The 27,714-nt window shown below is 37.1% G+C and overlaps 1 protein-coding gene across 1 annotated transcript in view; it reads right to left on the bottom strand.

Moving 5' to 3' along the window:
- Nkain3 (sodium/potassium transporting ATPase interacting 3) overlaps window positions 1–27,714 on the bottom strand; it is a 567,950-nt gene that overhangs the window by 155,691 nt on the left and 384,545 nt on the right. Inside the window, exon 4 of the mRNA XM_057790889.1 lies at window positions 1,788–1,985. Within this exon, the coding sequence (XP_057646872.1) occupies window positions 1,788–1,985 (198 nt within the window). The remainder of the gene's footprint in view (window positions 1–1,787; window positions 1,986–27,714) is intronic.

Raw genomic sequence — 27,714 nt, 5'->3', positions numbered from 1 at the left:
ATAAGAACTATGAATGCACACTGGCAGCTTTGACTGGTCACTCAAAGAAATTAGGAGATTCATTTACAAGTGACAGGTACATTTGGGTGGCAACATACATAGCTTATTTAGATTTTCCTTTTGGGTACATTTTTATGAGGCAGTCCAGCTCCTCCCCAAATATCCTCACCTTGCTCTGCATTTAGGTTGGTGTTACTCTGGGGAAATGGCCTTTTGGTACCTGCATCCCGTCTCATTGTAAATCTTTGGAAAGTGTGCTATCATCTCATTAAATGGTTTAGCAATTTACTGTGAACATTTTCAAGTGAAGTTAATTTTTCCACCTATAAGTCTAGACAAGTGCTTGGATTTAAAAAAATTAATAAGAAACCTTAGAATGTTAGTTAAATGGATGGTTCTTTTGTATTTTAAATGGTTAGTTCTTTTGTAGTTTAAACCGAACTGAAAAATCATAAGAGAATGCTAGCCTCCAGATTTCTAAAGCAAAGATTTCATCACATACGTTTTACTGGTTTCACTTGAAACTACTGATTAAAGAAGGACCAGAGGCTTGCAGGACCTTGGTTCTACTGCAGTTTAATGTGCCAGGTTTTGTTGACTCCCCCTGGGAGGCCTTATCCTTTCTGAGGAGTGAATGGGGGGTGATTTGGGGGAAAACAGGAGAAAGGGAGTGAGGGAGTGGTACTGTGGTTGGTATATAAAATGAATAAAATTTTTAAAATAAAAAAGGACCAAAGGAATAAAGACTCATACAATTATGTGGAAAATGATGATATATGATACTTATAGAGCAAGATTGTAAAGATCTAGAATAAGCTAAATTATTGATGGAACTTTAAAAATATTTTACTGGCTTCACTTGAAACTACTCTCACTAACAATGAGATGCCTTTTGTTGTGTCAAATAATGGCTAGTTCATGTGCAAAATAAAGCTGATAATGGTTATATTGTATTTTGACTCTTACTAAAACATTAACTCCTTATTGGGTCTCCAAGACATGCTGTACCTATCTGGAAGTGGTAACACAACACTTTAACTTCAGGACTTGAGAGGCAGAGGCAGGTTGGTCTGTGAGCTCAAGACCAGTCTGTTCTAACACAGAGTTCCACGCCAGTCACGAGGAAGATTCTGTCTCAAAAAGAAAATAAACCACTGTATATTGTTATTGATGTCAGGCATTTTAAATAATTACCCTCCATTCAATGGTCAGAATGTAAGCAGGCATCTCAAGGAAAAAAATTACCTAACAGAATTCCTGGTACTTTAATACTTTCTGTGGCATAATCAAGCCAATCCCTCTGTTCTTTCATGGAACTGTGTTGGAACTGTGTCTTAACATAAAATATTAAATGTCCTTTGTGGGTCTTAAATTTTTAAGGAATAATTATTTGAAACATGGGGTACATAATGATCAGCAAGCCGTTGGACCTGCCTCCATCATTCCTCAGGAACAGAAGCCCATTTGAAGAATGCATTAGCAACACAGCTTGCAGTACTTAGTGGATAATGGACCACTTTGGGTGGTGATGATATTATTTCACTGTGTAGTGCAGGTTGGGTCTCAAATTGGAAACCATAGTAACGACTTGGTCCTAAACAAAATGTCTGTGTGAAGAAAAATGAGGTATCCAGTTAATATGTATCATTAAAGACTCCATGATTGCTACTGTTTTTGTTGCTAATGCTTTCTGTGTGCTTATATGAGGCCTTATGTACCAGGTTGCAGATATAAGATGTCAACGAAGAAGACTTTCTATCGGACAATAATTCAAAAGTGAGACTTACAGATAGCAGTATTTGTAGAGCACTGTGGATGACCTCTAGGTACTGGAAATCGACGACACAGCCTGTGACGGAGACATAGGTATAGTCATCCATCATGCCATGGGCAGATGGGGGCAGCACTCTCCGGACACAGCCAGGTCCATGTTCTCTCCACCATGACCGATGTACAGAGATGTTGAATGTCATCAGATCTGTGTCCTACATGACAGTAGACAAGAGAACAAAAGAGACAATCTCATTTCCATCATATTTCTGGCTTTGACATTGGAAAGAGTTCAGGACAGGTGGAAGTGCTAAGATGATTTTAATTTCAAATGGAAAAAGAAGAAAATTCAAAGTCAAAGAGGCCTGTGAATATTACATGACTGCACTACTGAGTTATCATTTAACGTAGAGACATAGTCCTTTGGGCAATATTAGGCTCATAAGGTTAGGACACATCAAAAGTCCAGCAGAAGAGTGCTTTGCTTACATAGATTTTTTTGATGCATTTCTCTCTGTAATATCATTGGCATCAACATCCTAAATTTATATTTACTGAATGTTTCATTAGATGATGTTGTGCAAGAATTTCACACACTATAGCTTTTTTTGAAGAATCGCATAGGGGATTTGTTCAGAATCCTCTATAGATACCAAATGTAAACGATGCAATATTTACATATAAGCTTTGGCTATTTTTACCTAAATCCAATTCATCTCTATATTTTATAATATAATGCCTAATAAAATGCAAATTCTGTGTAAGTAGTTGAGGAAATAATGAGAAAATAATTTGAACATGTTCTGTAAAGACACAGTTTTGTCTTACCTCACTATTTTCAATCATTGATTATTAGAATCTATGCATATGAAGTCCACTGATATGAAAGTCCATCTAAGCATTATTATCAACAAAATTAGAATTTAATGAATAATTATTCCCTCTAAAATACATATTACATTTCTAGAATCTGTTAATTTTATTTTATATATCAATAATAAAACCTTTTCAGACATGATTTAATTAGTGATCTGAGGTCAGGATATTATACTGGAATATCTGTGAGTTCCCAGACTATTATCACAGGTACAGGTCTTCCTTCCTTCCTTCCTTCCTTCCTTCCTTCCTTCCTTCCTTCCTTCCTCCCTCCCTCCCTCCCTCCCTCCCTCCCTCCCTCCCTTCCTCTCTCCCTCCCTTCCTTCTTTCCTTCCTTCCTTTTTTTCTTCCTATCTTTAAGGAACTGTCCTCCAATTTGTTGAACATCAAAGATTGGCCTTGAACTCCTGATGCTTCTACCATCACTTCCTAAATGTTGAGATTACAGCATGTGTCCACCCTACTTGGGTGAAATCACATGCAGCATAAGAAGGAGATGAATGGAGATGAGATATTCAGAGAAAGAGAAGAAGTTAATGACCATGAAGGCAGATATTGGGGTGATACCAGGCACAGCCAAGAAATGCTATGATGACCAAAAAGAGAATGAGGAAATAAAGACATCATTTCTAGAGTTAGATCGTGCAGCTCCACAAATTCAACTCAAGAAAATACATTTCTGATTTCTGGCTATGGAAATGAGGGAGAAGAAATTTCTGTTGCTTAGACCAAAAAATTTGATATTTAATTTATTATGGCAGTCATAATAAAATAACATGGACAAAGAAAGTAAATGATTGTAGGTAAATTAACTTACCTAAGTTAGCAAAGTAAGCTAGGTATAAAGTGAAGACTTGGAGCTCTGGAGTCTACTCTTAGCTGTATGCACAGCATCACATCCTGGGCACTATTTCACATCTCTTTCACTAAACCTCTGGTTATACTTCATACCCTGAAGGGAACTCTCTTTCTCTTCCACAGACATATGGAGAAAATACTTTCACAGTCATTCCAAAGGATAAAGAAGACACTCCTCAGTTTTTATAAATTAAAATTTATCAAAGTCTTTAGTGAAAACAACTATGGATATTTTCATCTTCATGAGAAGACTTTTAATGCAGGGGGAATATGTCTAATAGTAAAAGCATCCCCTAACGTTTTGATTATCAACAGGAAAGTATCACTGGAAGTATGACACTTGACCTCCTGTGACAGGTTCATGTGTATTAAAAATGTTATTACATCTTCAGGCTATGTGGATAAGAAATACATGAAACATACATAGACTTTGTAATTAGACTGGGGTCTCACACCCAAATTATCTTAGGTATATATAAATATTACAGAAAATCTAATTAAATATGAAAAATTTGCCCCAAATACTTTAGACACAGAATTTATTGTCTATATTTCTACAATTTCACCTGTGGAAAACTAAGATACTAACATTTGAAATTCTGGGTAAGATGCTAGACAGGAAATTGCCTTTGTCTGACTTGGTAAAGAGAAAGAAGGAGTGAAGAAAAAAAAACAACAGATTCTATTTCAAAGAGAGAAAGGTTGCAGGAAATGTACAAAGACCACTACAGAACTTCTGAAAACTGCAGCGAAAGAAGAAAAAGATACCATGAGTAGAAATAAGCCAAGCACAAGACATCTCCACTTGTGTCACAGGACAGAATGAGTTCTCATCCAGAAGGTAACAAGACATCCTTGTGAAAGATTTGCTTTAGACAATCTCAAATCCCTGACAAGCTTCAAATCCAGTTGCAAGTTTTGACAAGACAGTGATGCCTTAGGAAATGGGTCAGTACTAGAAAGGAACCCCATTTTGTCACTCTAACTATCTCAGATAGTACCATCTTGAGAGGGAAAGTATTGTTTGAAATTGAGTTAACACATGGGGCCAGCAGATGGGGAATAATCGCTAATGTGGAGGCTCAACTTAACTAGTCCCAGTGGTAGGATAACAGCTGTAAAGAGTAACCCTGCTGGACAATAACAAACCAAACAAGTGAAAGCAGAAGGGATTTCAGCTCAGAAAGTTAACTGTGTGTGGAAGGGCAGCTCCATCTTGATGACCTGAAACAGACTCCATCAACTGTGAGTAATTGTACCCTTTGGAGCTGAGAACTGTGAGTCTGACGTCAGCACGTGGGTCAATCTCTAGAGCTACCCATTTAACATTTACTGCTGTAGACTCTGAAAATTATGTAGCTCCAGTAGGAAGTTTGTCATTCACATATATGTTCCTCCAACAGGGTAATTAGTACTGGAGAGATCACCAAAGTGCAAAGCCTCTTCTGCCTTTGCAGTACTGTTGATTCCCTTACCACATTTAGAGTACACCTCTCAGCTAGAATATCAGCACTGCAGAGGATACACTCTGAGGAGCCTTGGTAAGGTGGAGCATCTTCAAGCTAAGACTGGCTGCTAGTATTAATGCCACACGGATGCACATAGAAAGGAATCTACTAATCTACTAACATCAATGGTAGACACCAAATGCTTGTCCAGCATGGGCTAACCCCAACATAAGTCACTGGAAAGAAGAGTCTATAAGTACAAATGACTTTCATCCCTGATCCATGGCCTGATGAGAGTGTGGATCCCACTTCTGTTAGATGAAATATTCTGGAGACATTGGTTGAGTTCACTAGACTAAGTTCTACTTCAACTGAATTTTTAATTTTTTTTTTTTAAATTAGCTAGTGTGACCTCTACAGTGAGGGGAACTGAGATGGCTCAAGTAAAGGTATTTGTAAAACAAACCTGGAAACCTGGGTTTTAGCACTAGATCCTTGGTAAAGGTGAAAGAAAGAACTGACTTCACAAGTGGTCCATGAACTCCACATGTTACTCCCACCCCAGTCATCATAATACATACACAATAGTAATAATGAACAATTTAAAAAAAATATGAGGTGTTAGCATTAATGTTACCCATTAGTGTTATATCAGGATCTGTGTGGCCTCTCATGTTCATTGTGTTTGTTTTATAAAAGTGGGAAGCCCAATATTTGTTGTGCAAATATTTGTAATCCTTATATAATAATGATAAAGTATTCCATTTATTAATATTTTGTGGCCTTCTTTATCTCTTCTATTTTTGTTGCATGTCTATTTTTATCAGATATCAGAACAGCCATGCCCTTTTGCTTTTGTTTGCTTACTGGATTGACTTCCACTCTTTGCCAAACCAGAGTCATTTTTGTAGTTAATAACAGTTTAAGTTTGAATTCTAACTTAGTAACATGATCTACATCTGTATTTGTGAGCTAAGTTTTTGTTGATGGTTGTTATTGAGGGATGATTACTAGCTTGTGTAATTTTGTTGGCTGTGTTTTGGCGGGATGACTCTTCCAAATTGTTCTACTTCTTTTTGTCAACTTGAATCAAGCTAGAGTTATCTAGTAAGAAGAACCTAATTGAGAAAATGGTCCTATCAGATTGATCTGTAAGCAGGTCTTTGGGGCATTCGTTTTTGAATTATCGGTAGATGTGGGAAGACCCAACCACTATGGTTACTGTTGTCTTGAACAGGTGATCCTGGAAGTATAGAAAAGCTGACTGAGCCAAATTGGATAAGGAAAAGCCCATCCTACACAAAGAATTATAAGTAAGTGAGAAAAGCGGGGAACTAAAGAAGTGACGCTCCTCAGGGAAGAGCACCCTAACTAGCTGTCCCCTGCCAAATGGTCATCCCTGAAAACAGATACATGTAGCAATATTCTACAACAGTTTATATTTACCAATATATATGTATATAAAATACAGATATGCGTGTAATAACAACCGGTGGCAAAAAGAGGCTATGAATTTGAAGGAGAATAGAGAAGGGTATATTAGAGAGTTCGGAGAAAGGAAAGGAAAGGAAGAAACAGTATAATTAAATTACAATATGAAATAGTCCTCATAAAAAAATAAGCAGACAGAGCAAGCTAGGGAAAACAAGTTAATATGCAGTGTTCCTCCATGGCAAATGTTTCAGTTCTTGTGTCTAGCTTTCTACCTTGAATTCCTGCCCTAACTTCCCTTCGTGATGTAAACCAAATAAACAGTAAAGTAAATAAACCCTTCCTTCCCAAGTTGCTTTTTGGTATGGTCTTTTTCACAGAAATAGAAATATAACCAGGATACACATGAAGGATTTCAGTTGCCCATGTGAAGCAGGAGAGATAATGCAGGGCAGGCAGGTGGCACCCAGGCCGAGGCACTGAACAGTTAAGCTGCTTAGAAAGGGAATGGTCCCTGGGCTAGATCATTGCATAACTGGGAATCTGGGTGAGTGGAAGGAAGTCAGACCAGGAGACTGCACAGGGGCAGCTGAGGGAGGGGTGGGTGCGCAGGCTAGGGCATTGCATGCAGGGAAGCTGGGGAGGAGAAGCAAGGTCATATTCTGATGGCTTCACAGCTTCCTCTCCTCCTAATCAGATCCTGTTGTCATTCAGTCCAGAAACTTTTGCTGGAGCAGTTCCATGTATGACCAGAGGTTGTCAGGCAATTGCACATGCTAATAATTGCTCCTCTAGTTATTTTCAGTGGTGTCTGAGGACAATCTCCATTTTAATAGCTTCTGTAAGTGGGGACTGAGACTCTGAAAGCATATGGAAACTGGCAGGAAGTAGAAAGCTCTTGAGCTTACAGACGGGTAACACTGAATGCCACCGGTTTTGAACTCTGTATAGTGCACTGGGGAAACTGACCCTAATACTCTGCTGCAAAGGGTGAGCCAGGAGGTCACAAAGATGCCACAGTATGTTCTTGGGAAAAAGCTACTTTATGTGGTTAGATTTTCCTCAACTTAAGGAATGCAAAGAACTTTTATGGCCATGCTGAAAATCATACAGTAATAAAACATCATATATATATATATGCTTGTTGGTTTGCTCTTCAATTACCTTTACAGAAATAGTGTTTTATTGACAATAAAACATTTCAGTTCATTTTTAGGGTCTGTTGATTTGCTACATGAATCATTTGTAGTTACTCTCAGAGGGTAAAATATTACAGAAAAATAATTGCTTTCATTGGTGAATTTGGTTTAATGCAATGAAATTTACCTGCAGGCAAACTGCAGAGATTTGCACTGACTGCTCCATTTTCTGGTCATCAGATTTAATCTCTTACAGTTAGTTTTGATTAATATAGAAGAAGCTATGTGTTTCTTCTGGTCTTAACAGAATTCATTAGGTTCAGGATGAATTAACATGATCTCAAAATCCATAGAAATTTCTCTTTTTTAAGCCCTCACATTCAGTGACCTTTGCTATTGTGGAATATAAGTTCCTTTCAATATGACTTTGACTAAAATGTATACAAATAAAACACAAATCAATTTATGAGTCAGTCATGTATATTTGTTACACTCATAAAACCTCTTGCATAGCTCTCACCTTCCTCTAGAGATACAGCCACTCGTAAGCCATGCTATGCTTTTTCACCAAGAGTATTAAAATTTGACAGTGAACATCAATACCATAAAATTATATTTAAAGTCCAGACATGAAAAGTTTGCTATGGAGTTTATTTTAGGCTTGTATCTAATTTCTATGCCCTTCACTTCTGGATTTATAACACAAAAAAACTACCAACCACATGACAACTGAATTTCCTGTACAAGAAAGATCAGACAAAAGGAATGCCTAACATTTGATGTTTTTATATGCATAAATAAATACTCGAGGCCATTTATTTTGTTGAAACTCTTAGTTACCAAGTCAAGACCTGTAGTTTTTAAACACAGGCAGGTGGATTAATCTGAAAGCACAGTTATATTAAAATATATTTGAATATTTTAAATGTCATTTCTCCTTCTGATCTTGTAATTGAATAATATATGATGATTTAAGCTCACCTTGTTAAGAAAGTTGAAAACAAAGGCAACTGATAGCTTTGACTTACAGAATTAAAAATGAACTAAACAATGGAGTTTGGATTTATCAAAATATAGGTGAGGGTAACAGAATTTGGCATCCCCAAATATGACACTTTGGCATGAGGGTTACTCTGAGGTAGAAAAATTTAAAAGAAAAAAAGGCTTATTTTTCTTACTTGCTTAAATCAAGGTCCTAATTTACAAAGACACACTCCTTCAATGCCTGCCAGGAAATCTAAGCTTGATTATCTAACAGGGCTTTCCTTGTTGCCAGCCCAGAGACAACACAGATGAGTCTACAAGGCATTGTTTCCTAACCACCATTGTCTATGATTCTTTCTTACATGTAGCATTCTATACACACTTCTTCTGTGTATGTGTGCTGATGGCTGGTATTTGAGCCATTTCTTTGATAACCATCCACTCTGCGGGTGTCCGCCATGTATATATGAAATACACATGCCAACGCTCTTATTTGGTTCTCTGTTACTGTTATTCTATTCCGTCATTTGCTAGTCAGTGTCTCAGCAATGGATTTAGGATAGAAGAACAATTGTATTCTGTTGGTAGAGGGTGGTTTGTAGAAAAATGAGAGAGGAGGAAGAAATGAGAGAGGAGAAACCAGAAAATGAAGCAAAGCAGAGGGTGAGAAGAGCTGCAGAAACCACAAAGCTGTAAGGAGAGCATGCGGTGTCTTTCTTTTGTGGTCGGCAGTGAAGGCAATAAGAAAACAGGACGGTGATTTTGAGAGAGAATAAGAATAGCTGTTGACAGAACTACATTCTATGGTTAAGGCCATGTTCTTCAAATATTTGAACTACAGAAAATTGGTTCAGGAAACTTTTGGAAGGTTGCTCCTTAATTTCATATGTGGACATGCATGCCCACATGTTATTCACATTGTTTCCAATGTATTATTTCACATGCACAAAAATCATTTTTTCACTTCTTTATCGTATGTTATTATACAAGTTTTCATTAGCCTAAGAGTTAGAATTATTCTTTTCATTCTTTATATCACCTGCTTCTTATAGTGTGTGCTTAATTTGACTTTAGACATTTTCTGTTTCTAAATACAGATCCAACTAAACAATAATATTTATATTTTTATTTCATCTTAGTTGCAGATCAAAGGTTGTTGAATTTGCTGTTATATAGACATCTGTCTTCTTGTCTTTTAACTTTTTTATTAGTTGACAGCACAACTGGAAGTAAAAAAGATGTTATGTTACAGAGAAGTTCATCTGTGCTTAAAAAGCAATAATTTACTAAGTTTCTAAGAGTTATGTAGAATTTGTATTTATACAATAAAATCTTGTGAACCAAGTATTTGTGCATTTCTGAATGTGAATTATAAGAGTAAGACAACTTTTTACACATCTAATGATCTCTACACTAAACATTTTAGGGAGAATGTAGATTTATGTGATACACAGAAAATTGTGTTTCATGGGGGAGGTTTAAATACTTATATATTTTAATATAAAGACTGGCAGCCTGAATAATTTAAGTATTGACCTAACTAGGACAGCAGAGGAGGAGGTAGTTAATTTCAGTAAGGGGTAGGGGAGAAGTCTATGGTTTTAGTCAACAGGGAGGAAGAAGCTGTGGTTGGTGATTTGTGCATATATTAATTTTAGGTAAATGACAATCAGTTATAACACCTGTTCTTGGACTAGAGGAAGGGTTTGCCATTTCTAGGGAAGCCTTTGGTATTTTTATGGGTCTGAGAAACTGGGGTCCTTGACATGGCCATGCTCATGCCAATGATACATATTTATTAGGACTTTATTAAACCTCCATAACTTTTTATTGATTCAATAAAAATTCAATATCAATTTTATTGATATAGCAGTGATTATATATTCCTTTCCTACACTAAGAAGAGCTGCTATAGAAGGGCCTACAGAATGTTCAAGCTTCCCAATGGAGAAAACATGTCATTTGTTGATGCTTTTTTAAGTCATTTTGTAAGTCACAACAATAAAATGTGTGCCTCTGATGTTGAATATAACCGTCTAAAAGCTTAGGATTGGAGGTACGCTTCTGTAATCATGGCACTTGGGAAGCTGAGGCAGGAGGATTGAGACAATTTAATTTTAATTTAATCAGTATGGCTCATAAAGAGACCTTGTGTCTACATACATACATACATATGTACATACACATACATACATACATACATACACACATATATACATACTTAAAACCAGTCTTCAAAGTGGGGACTGGTCATAAAGCATTTATACTCAATTTCTCATTTTTATAGCTGTGTATTGCTGGAGTTTTTCAGTTAACTGACTGTTGGTCAGATACAACCTTTATCACTAAACTGAATGTTTCAACCATTTCATGAAATTATGATACATTATGTGATACAGTAGTATTTTTAATGTTAGCTATGCATTGGGATTTAGACGGAACATAAGAGTTCTTATCTCTTTTTATTTGGAATGTGTATTACAGAGGGAAAAGCAGGTGCCAAGGAAAACACACACAAGAGTTACACAATGAAGGAGTAGTTTGTTATCAGTGACTAGGATTGCTTTATATAAGGTGCCCAGGATTTGTTTCTCTGGAACTTGAGTAGATATTAATGTTAATACCTACAGAAAGGGTGATGGAGACATGACTTAGTGGTTAAGAGCTCTTGCTCCTACACAGGACCAGAGATTGAATTCCAGAACCCACACAGTGGCTCTCAACTGCCTAGAACTACAGTTCCAAGGAATCTGACACCCACTTCTGGCCTTCTGGGGTACCAGGCACACACATGGCACAAAGATATACATTTGCAAAAAAATACACATACACATATAATAAAATACATAAAGAAATTTTAAAGAACTTTCAAAAAGATCTATTGAAGGACTAGACAAACTATAAATAGAAGTAAGTACCAGGGAAAAAAGTTTTCGGGCTAACAGATTACACAGGCAGAAGCTGTAGATGGTAAAGAGGGTTGAATATTCAGGAAACTGGCAAAGGCTCTAGGGATGGAGGGAATTTAAGAAGAGAATTGGGTGGCTTAAAGAACGTTGAATCCATAGGAGACAAAGTTCTGATAAAAAATAAAGACATACCCAAGTCCAGCTGGGCAGCCAAATATTGATATCATTTATTCCAGATTGGCAGAAATTTATACAATGTATGTTATTGGGCAAAAATGGAAAGAAGCTCATCAAATTGTGTCTGAAGTCATAGATGTATAAGATTGTGGAAGGAAAAGAATGCTGTGGCACATTTCAGAATAGTCTCTTTCCCTTCCTGATAGTGGCACATGGAGACGTTACTGAGTGTTGTGAGAAGTGTAGTGAGCACTGAATGCTAAAACTGAAGGAACTAGGTGGTTCTCCTGCTGCCTTTGTTTTTTCTCTGGAGCCTTTACCCCCTAACACTGGACACAGATGTATGTTGTTCAATAGTTATTGAGTTTTCCTGCCAAGGTACGATCCCACCAGGAATTTCTGCTTGTGGCATTCAGCTTTATTCAATGTGATTCTCTTTATCCACAGCTCTAATTTTGAGTGTCAATTTTCTCATGGTCTCACTTGTCCTATATATTTAAGAGCTGCTCACTCGTCTGTTTGTAGTTTCATACACGTTAGAAAGTGACACAGTGTGGGGGTGACACACACCTTTAATCCCAGCACTTGGGAGACAGAGGCAGCTAGCTGGATCTCTGTAAGTTTGGGCCAGCATGGTCTACAGTGAGTTTCATGACAGCCAGAACTGTTTCACAGAGAAACCCTGTCTCAAAAAGTCACAAAAAAAGAAGGGTGTTGACTTCCAAGATTTTTCCATGCTGATTCAAACACTAGAAGAATCCTCTTTTCTTCTTTCCTCCCTCCCTCCCTTTCTCTCCCTCCCTCCTTCCCCCCCTCCCTTCCCTTTTTAAGAATTTCTCCTAAGACAATAACGCTAAGTGCAGTTGTAGAGAACATAACGAAATGGAGGAAGATCCGTTATCTCTGCAGAGAGGGGTAGCGCAAGTCTGTGGTGTAATCAACAGGAGAGGCTTGACTATGCTCTCAAAGTCTCATGTCTTTCTTTACATAACATTGGGAAATTTCTACAAGTTAGAAGTAATCCAGGATTTTCTAATTATTCTTTATTGTCTTAATCACTTAAGTTAAATATTTAAAAACTTTTCAACTGCTGTATCTGAATCATATTTTATAGGGTACAATGTGTATACAATGTGACATGATCATGTCAGCCTGTTAGCATTTCCCTCATTTCTTCCTATTAGAAATATTCAAGGTTTTTCTTTAGCCATTTTGGAATGAATAGTGGTTTGTTGTTCACCATGTTGTGCCTTGGAACACTTGAATTATTCCTTCCTAATTGTATTTTGGTGTTTCACCTTCAACCTCTACTTAGTATCCCTTCATGCTACCCTTTTGGCTTCCTAATGTCAGCTTCCAGTCCATGACAAAACACCAGAGATAATTAATTTAGAAAGATTTTTGGTTCATGGTCATCGAGGTTTCAATCAATGGTCATATGGCCTATTACTTTAGTCTTATGGACACATGAACAGTATGCAATAAATGAAATGGCAAAAGAAAACTACTCACTTTGAGAAAGTCAAAAGCAGAGACAGACAGACAGACAGACAGACAGACAGACAGATAGAAATGGATAGATCATTGGTTTCCCACTATCCCTATCAAGGACATATGCCTATTGACCTTTATTTTTCTCAGGAGCTTCAACTAATGTCTTCACCCTCTCCCAGTTTGTTACTGGCAACTAAGCCTTTAACACACATGACTTGGAGGGCACCCTAGATTCAAAGTGTACTCCTTTCTATGCTCAGGTAATGACTATTTTTGTTTGGTCTCTGCGATCACGTGTTTTACCTAGTCTCATAGAAGAATAAAGTAGGAATAAAAACATGCCACCTCTCCGTGTCTGACTCACTTTACATTAATTTTCTTCCTGTTCTTGCAGATGAGATTTCATTCATTGTTTATAGCTCAATAATCTCCTATTGAGTATTACCACACTTTCTCTGTCAGTAGACCTCTGAGGTAATTTCACATCTTGGCTGCTGTGATCAGTGCTTTAGAACCCTTCAAGGGTTGAGGAGAAGCACAGTGAGGATTCATAGAACACCAGACCTTTGCTAGAAAGCACATCAGTCTTGTAAATGCTATTATGCGCCTTCTACCAGTGATTAATTTTTACTTGGTCCATTCACATCCACATCTTTGTTCATATTGTTTCTTCTACTTTTAAGAAATACAAAATCTGTCCATACGGCAAAACCAGGATGCCTTAAATATTGTCTTCCAAAGTCTTTCTAATGCTTGAATACTGACACATTTTGTAAGTGATGTCCCAAATAGTGTTATCAAACAGACATAATGCAATTCATAAATATATACACTTGCAATATACTTATTTTATTTATGCATGTGTTAATATGTTTTTTCATTTAAGTTTTATTGCAATGATGTACATTTCATTTATAATCAATGAATTTTTAACATCTATAGTTTACTTAGGTAATTACCAGCTGATGATTCAACACATCTGGCTTCTTTGTCTTTGTGTTAATCAATAATTTTTTGATTACAATATTATGTCTCTTATGCTAATTAGACTTTTGAGACCATGAAATTGTTCTACCTTTGTGCTTCATGCCGGCACTAATGTGCTATATTTATAGTTTAGTGTAGTCATAAATCATGAACACATTTGCATGTCTACACACATAATACTTAATTTGCACAAAGGGAAAATTTCTATTCACGTTTGTTTTTGTTACATTTACCACCTGGAAAGAATATCCTTGCTTGTTTTTCAGTTCAAATTTAAAAAATCCTTGTTAGAGAGGAAAAATAATGTTCTAATGTGACAGAATTCTTTAAATGAATGAAATGTCATACAATATTTCCATTGATGTCTTTTAGAAAGCTAATTTGGTAAATAGAATAATAATGCTACTTTTGTACTATGGATGGTGTTAAAATCTCAAGCTAGGAAAGAATATTTTCTTAATTGTTTCTTTTGATCAAATAATTATGAAGTCTAGAAAGAAATCTGATTAATTATAAAACTGCCTGTGTTTAAACCCTATTCTACTGATGCTTATCTGTTACCACCTGTCTCCGTTGACTGAGTGTTCATCTTGGGTGGCTTGTAGAAGGTATCCTAAAAGATCTGAAAGCTTTTGAGACAATAAGTCCAATGCAGTTCCTTGGGGTTGATTTCTGTTGAGAGCTGCATGTATGTTAGTCTCTTCCCAAGGCCTTGATCCTCACATGTGATTTTATATGTGTTGGTTATATTTACATTGTTATTACCAAATACCTAGCAAAAGCTTAAGGGAAGAAGGACTTATTTTGTCTCACGTTTAAGGAGATACATGAAATTATGGCAGCAAAGGTATGCTGGAGGGACCAGCTCTTATCCACAATAGGTGGACCATCAGGCTGCTTGTTCACATCTCAATGGACCAACAAGGACAAATGGACTGGAGGCAAAGCCAGGAAGTCCTCCCAACCCAGGCACCCATTTACTCTAGTTGAGGGCCACCTACTAAATATATTACTACTAGCTGGACACCCACTGTTGAAATGAATGATCCTACATGAGACATTTGACATTCAAAGAGTAATGGTGCACCCAGGGAAGAGAGGGCTATCACTTTGCTGTAGGGGTAGGTAAGCTGAGGTTTAAAATGCTAACCCTACCATCTACAGCTGCATGCATGTTGAGAATATTTCTAACATATGTCATTTAACTTTTGATTCACTTTCAGAGCTATTTTGGAAATTCAGATTCCTTTTTTTTAACATTGGATATATCCTTCATCTAGCAAAGAGAAAGTAATGACTGCCTTGATAGCCTGCAAGTATACAAAGATAACGAGCAGCTAAAGAGCAAACATTGTTTTATTGGTACCCATTTCTGCTCTAAGAGAATGATAGTGTAGGGCATTTTACTTAAATATTTTTGGTATAGATCTGAGTTATGGGATATCTTCTTTTGTCTGGAAACTGAGAGTGCTTCCAAGTCATTAATTCATTCACACTGGAAAGTGAATGATCTCATTGATGCTAACTTGCCATGAACCCAGTCAGTTTTAATTTTCCTAATTAAAGGAAAACACTTTTAGCTTGTCTTAAAAATGTTAGAATTGAAGCTTTCTGAACATTGTTTGGAATCTTGTCAATCAGTATATGACATGGTATCTATTTCAGGAGGCAGTGGCATTTGCCTTATACATACTGACTACTCTTAAGGCCTGTGTGTTTGACTCAAAGCCTTCTTATCTGTGAATTTTTTTTTTTTTTTTTTTTTTTTTTTTTTTTTTTTTTTTTTTTTTTTTTTTTGGTTTTTCGAGACAGGGTTTCTCTGTAGCTTTGGAGCCTGTCCTGGAACTAGCTCTTGTAGACCAGGCTGGTCTCAAACTCACAGAGATCCGCCTGCCTCTGCCTCCCAAGTGCTGGGATTAAAGGCGTGTGCCACCACCGCCCAGCTTATCTGTGAATTTTGTAGGTATCTACATGAACATATATCTTATTATTCAGACCGGATTTGCCTCTATCCACACAGTCCTCTTAATCTGTGGCTCTTTCCAAGAATGGACTTCAAAGTGGAATCCTAATGTGACTGTGGGTAGATCACTGTGACCTTTCAAATGACTACTGTATGAGGTTGTCACATATGAAGACCAGTAAGAGAAGACATGGCAAGTAAGTGAACAAAAACATTAAACATTGAAAAGAGGAGAAAAAAGTGAACAAAAACTCCCTGCATTATAGATTTCTGATTTCTCCTATGTTTCTTCTGAACCCTTCAAGAGACTCTAAAGTGCTGATCTCAATAGGTGTAGAACTCAGGAGCACTGGCTATCTTGCCCTGTGTCCTTTGCTAAAACACAAGAGTCTTTAAACAGCATAGGTTTGCTCCTTATGAAAAAAATGTCACTATAGATAGAGCATGATAAACTTAAAAGTGTCATGAGGCTACAATATCTGAATCATTGTTCTTAATTCAACACAGTGTGAAATAATTCATGTCCTAACTAGCTCTTTATAATCTAGGGTGTATAATCTATGTCAGTTAAATACATTAGAGAATACAGAATCAAAACAGCTTGATTCAGAATTGTTTATGTATCATGTGCTTTTTGCAAAAATTGATATAGTCTGATGATATGATGCTTAGATCATATTATCAACTAATCATAAGGCCCATTGGCATGCTATTTATTATTTAAAATAGTCATCTGGGTCTACTAAGAAACAGTATAAAAGAACCCAGGTTTGAGGGGAGGGGTGAAAGTCATTAATTTAGTAAGTAGGACACACCATTTTTTCTGAGGCTATAAGAGCCAATCTATCCTGGGCCAACTCTTTTTCTGTGAATGAGACATTCTGGAACTTTAGAAGTTAATTTAGAGATTTTGAAGGAAAAGACCAAGGACAAATGATAAACCTAAAATTTTCATTTCTCCTTTTTGAAGAGCAGTGCTTTCAGCTGCATTTGGTTGAAAAAGGCCCCACAGCACTCCAAGGTGGACACTCCAAGGTGAAACAGGGAAACAGAAAGTTTTTGTGCAGCAGGCCATGGGTTGAATTTCGTACATTAAAACAATGGACAATTAAAATATTTGAACTTATGTCAAGTTATCAATTATCCTTCCTTATTTCCTGGAGGATTTTTATTTCCACTGACCTCTTTAGCATTATCTAGTTCCAGACCAATACCAAATTTCAGCACAGCAACTCTTGAGGTACATTGTGTCAAATTTTGATTACTATCCCAGGGTCTTTCCTTACATTTTAGTACTGAGGAAGTCTGTTGTATGAGGTTTCTTGTTCATTCCTGGCCACCCAAACTCCTGAAATAATCACACAGAAACTATATTATTTGCAATACACATATTTCCCCTCTGGGCTCCATGGTGTCTCTTGACTCCACCTTCTTTCTCCCAGCATTCAGTTTAGTTTTCCCCACCTACCTCTATTCTACTCCGCACAGGTCCAAGACAGTTTCTTTATTAACCAATGGTATTCACAGCATACAGAGGGAATCCCATATATCCCCCCTTTTCTGTTTAAATAAAAAGGAAGGTTTTAACTTTAACAGATAAATATAGCCTCACCAGAGACAGATGCTGGATGGAAACTTGCCAGTAGGCCAGTACCATATGACAATATACAGATTAATAGAAATGAGTTAATTTAATATGTAAGAGTTTGCTAGAAATATGCTAGAGTCATTGACCAAGCAGTGTTTTAAATAATATAGTTTCTGTGTGATTATTTTGGGGCTGAGCAACCATGAACAAACAAGCAACCCTCTACAACAGAAGTCTACTTCAAAGATCCATCCTCTATCTAGGGAAAGATTTATACTAAATTAGTGCTATTTTAAATCATCTGTTTTTAAAATTGTGTGTTTCCGTGTATGTGTATGTGTGTGTGTCTGTGCATGCGTTTGTATGTATGTATATATATGTATGTGTCTTTGTGTGTGTGTGAATAACATGTGTATGTGGGTACATGTGCCATAGCATATCTGTGGAGACCAAAGGACCACTTTGGGAGTCGAGTCTGTTTTCTCATTTCCTCTTTATGAGGGTTCTTAGGATGGGATTCATGTCACCAGGATTACACAGTAAGCACCTTTACCCTCTGAGACATCTTACTGGCACCCCAAAATGAACAATTTTCACACATGATTTTGCAAAGGATATTTTACACTAGTACAGAATAAGCCATAGGAAACAGGAATATGTGCCATCAAAGTTGTATAAAATATGAGTATTTCTAACTCTCTTCTTCTATGATTCTGCAGTATTATAAATTACAGCAAGCATTATTACATGGTCATCAGTAAAGGCCCAGGAAATAAGGAAAGGGACAGACACATAGTGCACATTAAATTTGTTCAGATAAGTCTAGATGGACATAACATAACCAAAACCATGCAGTTAAATACTTTTTCAAGCTGCAAATAGGCCAGTTCCCTACTGTCATGGGCAAGGTAACCTGAGGAAGAATGAACCTCTTCCTCTCAAGTCCTTTTCATATTTGTTAAGGATTGAAATAGTATTCTCCCATGTCAATAAACCAACAGCACCAACTCAAGTAAGAGAACAGTTGAATTACTTGGTGGATTTTGCCATCATTGACTTTGGAGAGTAATGAGTGGAGAAAAAAGGATAACAGGAAATAAAAGCTGTAATTATCAGAGAAAAGATGGATTGATGTGGAAGAATTTTACGGAGAAATCTAGTAAATCTTGCATTTGATTGGTGAAGTTTGGACATGATTTACAATTAATAAAAAATGAATTCATTGGTAATTTTGACAGCTAATAATTCCTAGTATTCCATAGTCATTTACTTTATTCATTATGATTAAATTGTTCTAAAGCTCAAATGTTCAAATAGCCTATAATAGTGTATCACATACAATGCATATTTATTTATTAACAGAGAAATAAACGTGTTCCTGTAATTTAATGGAGATGCATAAATGTGTTAGGGTCATCATTTCATCATAAAATACCAGGAATTATTATAGAAACCATTCTGAGTCTTTTATATAACCATTCTCACTGTTATAATAGATTCTACCTTGGGATGTATAAATTATAGCTTCATAGCTTGGTTACTCAATTTGGTTATAATTTCACATAAATTGGGTCTCCTAGTTAGTGTCTCTGTCTGAAAGGTTGTTATTATATTTGGTAGCTAGTGCAATTCTTTTCTTTTATATTTATTTATTTAGTTCTATGTGTGATTATATTGCCTGCATGTATATCTGTGCACCATATGCATGCCTGGTGCTTGTAGAATACAGAAGAGATCATCTGATCCTCTGGAACTTGAGCTATGGATGGTTGGGAACCGCTATATGAGTGCTGGGAAGTGAACCTGGTCTTTTGCAAGAGCACCAAGTGTTTTTAACCACTGAGCTACTTCTCCAAACCCAAGTAAAGTTCCTTCATCTGATGAAAATGCACACAGATGATTAGAAGAGCATAGCACATTGGCGTCAGTGAGGGAAGAGACTTATTTATCTGACAAGGAATGACACAGATGGAGTGTTTGCTGCAATTTTTCTGATAATCAATTGAAATAATAGTCAAGGGAATAATAGAGGAAAGGCAAAACATGATCCCAGCCGATTGCTGAACAGTCATTCACAGGGTCAACTCATCCCAGATGTTGCAAGGGTTCTTAGGCTGGATTGCAATCTTAAAAGCTAGTTCTTGAGAGAAACTAACCAGACTCTTGTTTGACACAAGGAGATGGCAGATAGAAGGAAACAGCACCAGCAGAAAGGACACTGACCTATTTTAGCAGTAGGGTTGTTGTTGAGGTTCTTAGATTTCTGATGAAGGATCTGACTTTTTATATTCTGAAGACCATCTTATGCTGAATATTTACCCATGAAGTAGTCAAGATATTCTACTCTAGTCTTTGTATACTTATGAGGTAAGAGTGATTTCATCGATTCATTGTGTCCCCTAATGCATATATCGAATGTTCCTGACCTGACTTGGTCATCAACATTAATCCAGCATATCGTTATTAATATGCTTGCCTTTTGTCTGCTACCATGAATTCTGATTTGTTAAAATAATAATTCACCTTGAACTCATCAGAATCCTAGTATAGAAAGAAGCAGAACACTGGTCTATAGGGAAACTACGATCACCAGCAGAGTTGTGTTCTTTTGATTCCTGGAACCTCCTGTGTCAAACCATGACTTCTCTCTTTCTTGCCTGTCCTTCTCACTGCTGCAGTTACCAAGACCCTGCTTAAGTTCGTCTTTGTGTGCATATGTATCTGGCAAGCATATAATGAGTTTTCAGTTGGTGCATTTTCCTCAACTAAAGTAAATAACATCTACGTTTGCTCAAATATACACACGCTCAAATCCATGTATTTCAAAGCCTTAATCACAAACTTTAAACTAAAATTGAACATGAGAAAACAAACATGAGCATTTAAAGGTGTCACTTTATATAAAATAATCAAAAAGAAGGAAAAGAAAATGACTAAATAGAGATATGGTTGCTTCAGTTGACACTCAAATGAAGTAGGGTTGGTGTCAGAGGATAAAGTCATCTGTTCCCTCTTGTTTCTTTAAGCTACTTTGAAAAATGGTTCACCAAATCAAATATTTTCATCCATATGCTAAAATGAATAATATTCATGGTAATAGCAGCATGTTTATACAGACAAATTGGCTTATTGTATTAAGGAAAAACATTACATGGATTAAGCAAATCATACTAAAATGTGTAAAACTCAACAAATTGATTTGACTGTATTTCTTGGAATTTAGTCAATAAAGCCAGCATCCCTTAGGGATCATTAATGCCAGAGCTAAAGTACCAGGGAGCTACTTAACAGTAATTGCAGGCAGCTTTACAGCTCCAGAAGGGCATGACAAAAAAAAGGTCCTTCCATTACCACAGCCTCCTTGCTGAGGTTGCTTTACTAAAAGTATGTGATGCTCACTGACAAAATCCATGACCACAGCTGAAGGGAACAAAGAAACAATCTACAAAAGACCAGCACTGAGAAGTTAGGGGCTATATTCTTTCATGCGTAATTTTGTATCTGATTTGCTACCGTGAAGGTTTAGAGGTAAACTGTTTGGTGCAATAAATTTTTAAAGGTTTGTTATTCTATTAATGAAGCTCACTTTTTTATTGATTTTTATTGAGTTCTACACTTTTCTCTGCTCCCCTCCCTGCCTCTTCCCTCCCCTTCAACTCTCTCCCCAGATCCTTATACTCCCAGTTTACTCAGGAGATCTTGTCTTTTTTCTACTTCCCAGGTAGATTAGATTCATGTATGTCTCTCTTAGGGTCCTCATTGTTGTCTAGGTTCTCTGGGATTGTGATTTGTTGGTTGATTTTCTTTGCTTTATGTTTAGCAACATGAAGCTCACTTTTTATATTCATGTAGAAACATATTTGAAACAAATGAAAGTCATACAACTGAATGAGTTATCATAACTTACACTTCCCATTTTGAATATGGAACTGTTTTCAGCCTTGGTTAAATCTGCATTTGTGGTAAAATTCATAGTTACCTGTATACCATTTGCTATTTCACCACAGTGAGGTTTGTACATTTTTCATATTATCCACAATTTCACATATACATAACCTGAGCTTGGGGAATTTTATTCCCTCAGTTACCTTTCCTCCTCCCTCCTCCCCCAATGTAGTCCTTCTTAACAAGCTCCTCCTACTTTGATGCTCTGTTTTGGACCCACTGAGTTCAACCGTGGCTGCTTGTTTGAGTATGCAAGGAACATGGAAAATTTATCAGTGGCTACACCTGAGAAAAACTTCTCTTCTCCCAGGACCCAAAACCTGCCCATAATCCTTCAGGTCTTTCACAGTAGTTTGTGGGTTCAATGCCTTGTGATATTCTGAAGATACCGGTTCTTGGCACTCCCATCCCATCCTTTGGAACTTATATGTTTTTCCTGACTCTTTTGGGAAGTAGCTTGAGTCTTGAAGAGGGTAATATAGATGAGCTATTTTGTTGCTATGTTTCTCTGGCTGCTGTGGTAATTGTTACCTAGCCTTGAAACCATGGCAGTCCTCCTGCTCAGCTTCCCAAAGTTTGGTTTATAGGTGAGAGCCACTATGTAAAGTTCTTTCTACAGTAATTCTCAAGTAAACATTGAAACCAGAATAATTCTGCTGTTGCTGTGGACTCCTAATTCATTTACCCCGTCAGACACATTTTTGATGGCAGGATGGTAAATTTTGGTTGGGTTTCTTGAGAAATGATTTCAAACAGCCGTTTTTCTCTGAATCCCAGTTTCCAGGCCAAAGGGGTAAAGTCTCCATGTGTATATAAACATCCTGACACTGGCTCTTTAGAACAATATTAATCTCTAAGCCACAGACTCATGTATTTTTTAATCTACTTCACGAACCAAAAAATTATAATGGCCCATTAGGAAACATTAAATCCTGATCATTTTTGTTAATGTTCTTGCTAATATGTGTTCCATAAAGTTGTTCACTTTTATAAGTATGATACTGGTGTCATGGGTTAATGAGCCACGCAGCTCCTAATGCTGCACAGCTGCCATTAATCCATTACCAGAAAAGGGTAATGTACCAACCCTGCAGATGGACCGGAGTCCTGTAGGGTAAATTATCCCCATTCTGTGTTGCTACGTAGTGTCTGGTGATTGACAGAGCACTTTCACATACATTATCAGATGTGGTTTCTAAAACTATTGTCTGATAAAGATGGGTATTCAGTATGAGTCTTCCCTGTTTGTGGACCCTGGCAGGGAACCATGGTATCTGTGTGTCCTTGACCAAAGAGAACTGACAAAGTGTTCATTCATGAGGACGGCCACTGGTTGAGTGTGCAGTTCTCATAGAAACACACTGTAAATAGAGACCTAGGAAGAAGATGCCATTTAATCAGTTTGACAAAACATCTTTGGGTAACACTATCCCCATTTTGGGGTGAAGAAACAAGATTTTCAACCAAATGGCAGCTCCACAGTAGAAAGTGTCCAGCCTTTGGCTATTGCTTGCTCCTCGGTTTTTCCATTAAACGTATGCTGACAGATTCTTTGTTATACCATATACAAGGGAGGTTGCTGAAAGTCTGTCTTCTGTATGGCTCTGTGTGGACCAGGTGCTTAGAGAGGATGATGTTGCCTTCAGGTCCTTATGGCCCATCTATTGACATAAAGGCAACCTTGTTACATTATCTTGTGACTATGTTAGGAGAGAACTAAACTCCTGTCATTATAACCATAGAAGAGGAAAATTTAGAATGAAAAACTAAGTTTCTTTATATGTGTTTATCATTTATTTATTCATTTAGTACTTTTGCTGTAGTAGAGATTGAACCTAGGGCTCCAAACGCATTAGGTAATCACCACACCACTGAGCAATATCTTCAGCCCTCTCTTTTTGTTTCTCCTTTTTATTTTTCACCAGGGTCTCACCAAGTTTTACAGACTGGCCTTGAAATTGCAACACTTTAGCCTCAGCCTCTTAAATAGTTGAAATTGCAGGACTGTCTAACCAAGCCCGGATAAATAAGCTTGTTCAAGTCTGTGAGAATGGCATTATTATTTCCTTCTAGATGTTGTCATGATAACGTAACAACAAAGATGAGGAAGTCCGATGTAGCACTTCAAGTGGGCCAGCCTCAGTTCTTAGCTCCCCATAGATTTTAACTGGCTTGAGGCTCACAACAATCCAAAGGGATCATGTTGACCTCATAAGGTATGATGCTACAACCAAGGGAACTCCGATAAAAGAAAGAATTTAATTGGCGTGCTTACAGTTTCAGAGGGTTCGTCTATTTTATCATCATGGCAGGGGCTGGGTTGAAGCATAACAGCACTGTAACTGCAGAGACAGAGAGAGACAGAGAGAGAGAGAAGAAGAAGAAGAGGAGGAGGAGGAGGATGAAGAAGAGGAAGAGGAGGAGGAGGGGGAGAGGGAGAGAGAGGGAGAGGGAGAGAGAGAGAGAAAGGGAGAGAGAGAGAGAGAGAGAGACAAAGAGAGAGAGAGAGAGAGAGAGAGAGAAAGAGAGAGAGACAAAGAGAGAGAGAGAGAGAGAGAGAATATATCTCGGTTTGCCCCAGCTTTTGAGACCTCAAAGCCCACCCTCTATGACATACTTCCTCCATCAAGGCCTCACTCACTCCAACAAGGCCAGACTTCCTAATCCTTATAATCCTTTCAAACAGTTCTACTCCTTGGTGACTAAGCATTTAAACATATGAGTCTATGGGATCCGCTTTGCTTTAGACCACTACACTAAGTTATCAAAACACCAACCCTGACAAGGTCCCGGTTTTCATGTTTTTACTTGCAAACTGAGACTGCACTCAGTGTCAGGCACATTGTGAAGAGTTTCTTTCTGTAACTTTCAACACAATATTTCCCAAGTGATTATTCTCATACTAACTTTGGAGATAACCACTTGGGTTTGACTTTTGCCTTATAGTTTTGAGTCATCCTGCTTCTTCCCAGGCATCCTTTAATATGTAAAAATAGGAACAATTAATGATCCCAGTTCCACACAGGTAGAGAGGATCCAACGATGCTATAGAGTCTCCCCTTTTCCTTGAAGGCTATGAGTGTAGGCTACTGATGGATGTCTGAAATTGCAGAGTTCCTAAAGTTACATTTCCTATGCTTCCCCCCTCCATTTGGCTTGTGAGAAGGCAGAAAATGACTGATGATATGGAGGATGATTTTCACCCTGGCAAAGACAGTGTGGTGTGAAATTGCGTGATGGCCAAAAACACAGTGCCATTTAAAACTTTAAATTTTCTCATTCTGGAAATCAACACTGGATATTATATGACAGCAGGCAAATGAAAGAACAGAAAGGGGAATCCTAAGTACAGGCAGCCTCTAGAAATCCTGTTCCCTACCCGCCATACCCATGGAATCCACCTTCAGTGGGTATTAGCTACTGTGACTGCAATTAGCTGTGATATTTCACTTCTTTTGTTTGGTTTGGATTTTTATGTAGTTGGAATAAAGGTTTGGCATTTCTTTATAGGATTAATTAATGAACAAATGTTAAAATTGTTTGGCAGATCTTGCTTCCCCAACCTGCCAGATTAGTACAGTTCTCAAGCCTCACCAGAGAAGCTTCTTTTTGGGGTAGATAAGAGTTTACTAAGAGATTTGCTGTTGGTCACAATACAGTAACTAAGAGAGTAAGGAATGACAAGGCCTTAAAGGGACACCATTCCTTCACAAGGATCATCAGTGAAGAAGAGGAGGTGAGAGACTGTAAGGGTCAGAGCTTGCCAAGGACTACTGTGAATCAATATGTCCTGGATATGATAGGGCCTTTGTACACAGGAACTCGCAGCAGTTGAGCTTGCGTGCACAAGATCTACATAAGATCAAACCACTCAAAATTTCCACATGAATGGGGAAATTCATGACACTCCCACACACAGCCAAGGAGCTATTTCAGTCATGGCTGCTTAGGGAGGGGAATCATCAGTTTTCTTTAGGGACGCTGTCCCAGGTCTGTTTCCCATGTTCTTGTGGGTGACTCTTTACCCATGTATATGTCATCATCATCATCAAATGAGTTCAATGCTTTAAAGAAAATATGGCTTAGAGCGATGGCTTAGAGCTTAAGTGTGCTTCCTGATCTTGGAGATGATCCAAGTTTAGAAACCTGCGCATGTCCACATGAACATACAGAGAGACACACACTCATACTTTTAAATAGAAATAAATCTTAGATATTCAGCATATAAAAGGTGTTTAATAAACAACAGTTATTTTATTTCCAATTAATGAATATATACATATGACAAAAGAATTAGAAAGTGCTAAATACTTATAATCAAAGAAAGGAGTCTTCTCTACTTTTGAATTATGTGCACTAGAATATTATTTTATTTTAAAAATATATATACATTAGGGTAGGTAAAATGGCTCAGAGCAAGTAAATATATTTGCTTGCCAAGCCTGATGACCTGAATTCAATCCCTGGAGTCTGTATGATAGGAGGAAACAGACTCTTACATGTTGTGCTGTGATTTCCACATGCATGTTGTCACACACACACACACACAATGAATAAATAGGAGTGATATATTTATGTAATCTATTAAATATGCTGCCATCTTTTATGTAGAAATTTGGTTTTCAATAATTCTGTCTGAATCGAAACATCAAACTTTGTTTTCATCAATGAAATACAATTACAGTCCATAAAAATGTTTATAAAGGAATGCCCTATTTTAGAAGGAATTGATTTGCTTCTAAAATAGAAAAAGGAGGCCAGGCAATGGTGGCGCACGCCTTTAATCCCAGCACTCGGGAGGCAGAGGCAGTCGGATCTCTGTGAGTTCGAGGCCAGCCTGGTCTACAAGAGCTAGTTCCAGGACCGGCACCAAAGCTACAGAGAAACCCTGTCTCGAACCCCCCCCCAAAAAAAATAGAAAAAGGAGATATCTATGGACAATTATATTGTCTACTGATAAAATATATATTTTAATATATATATATGTATATTCTGGTATAGATCAAATAGTCAAGTAAAAAAGAATATCTATATTATACCACTAGGGAATACTGTACTATATGGACAAAAAACTAAGTCTGATTTACTGAAATCTAGTGGCTTTAGGTATAATTCTGGCAGAAAGAAATATTAATAACAGTAACCTAATTCTAGCCAAATTTCTAATACATTTTAATTAACTTCTTGCTTCCTTAGAAATCTGATGAAGCTTTCTACAGAAGTAATAAACTAAAACTAGATTTGCATTATTACATTTAAAAAAAGGAGATAGTCTACATATCAAAGTTGTGTTTAATGATACACATAAACTGAATAAATGTTTACTTCGATCCACTATTGATTTGGGAACTAACAAATCACAACCTATAAACATTCATAAAGAAAGCATTCCTACTAAATGAATTATTTGCATTTTACAATAAGCACATTTTGTGATAAAATACAAACAATGATTATTAATAACATCGTGGTTCCTCAATAAGTATTTATTGAATAGATCAGAATATAGAACAAGTACAATGCCCATCTAAATTATTGTGAACTTCATCTTTATATTATTTTAATTCTCAAGTATGTGTTGCATTAGCAGAAGGAAGAAAGTAGCATTGAGTTTGCTAAATAAAAATGTCTGTACTATGTGATGTATGACCCATCATATTTCTTTGATGTACTCAAAGTACCTATCTATTCAATTCTACAAATACAAGTTTTGTGTCTGCTACATGCGAAACATTGTTAAATGCTGTGGGAATCAAAAGTGAAAGCTATACCATACAGTCTCTTCTCAAGACAGGGCTCTAAAAACATATTCAGTAAATACTTGTAAAAGGATAGAATCCAAAGACAATCACAAGGGGGCTAGAGAAATGAGTGGAAAAGGGCTCATAATTGTAAAAGTTGGGAACAGAGGGCAGATGGAAAAACTGTGGGAAATCCAAGTCACGCTTGCAGAATCACAGAAAGCATTCTCTACTTCTAGAGGATAGAGGGGCTGCTTAGCAACCATCACACTCTGATATCCTCATCTCTGCTGTTCTGCCTTTCCTTCCCACAAGCCTGGAAATGTGTTCACCAGAGGAAAAAGCAAGCATTTCCAAAAGGAGATGCATACCACAATGATCACACTGGACTATAATCAGGTTCC

This window comes from Chionomys nivalis, chromosome 16, assembly GCF_950005125.1.
Source record: "Chionomys nivalis chromosome 16, mChiNiv1.1, whole genome shotgun sequence".
In the NCBI taxonomy this organism is placed as follows: Eukaryota; Metazoa; Chordata; class Mammalia; order Rodentia; family Cricetidae; genus Chionomys; species Chionomys nivalis.
This window is presented reverse-complemented; position numbering and strand designations above follow the sequence as displayed.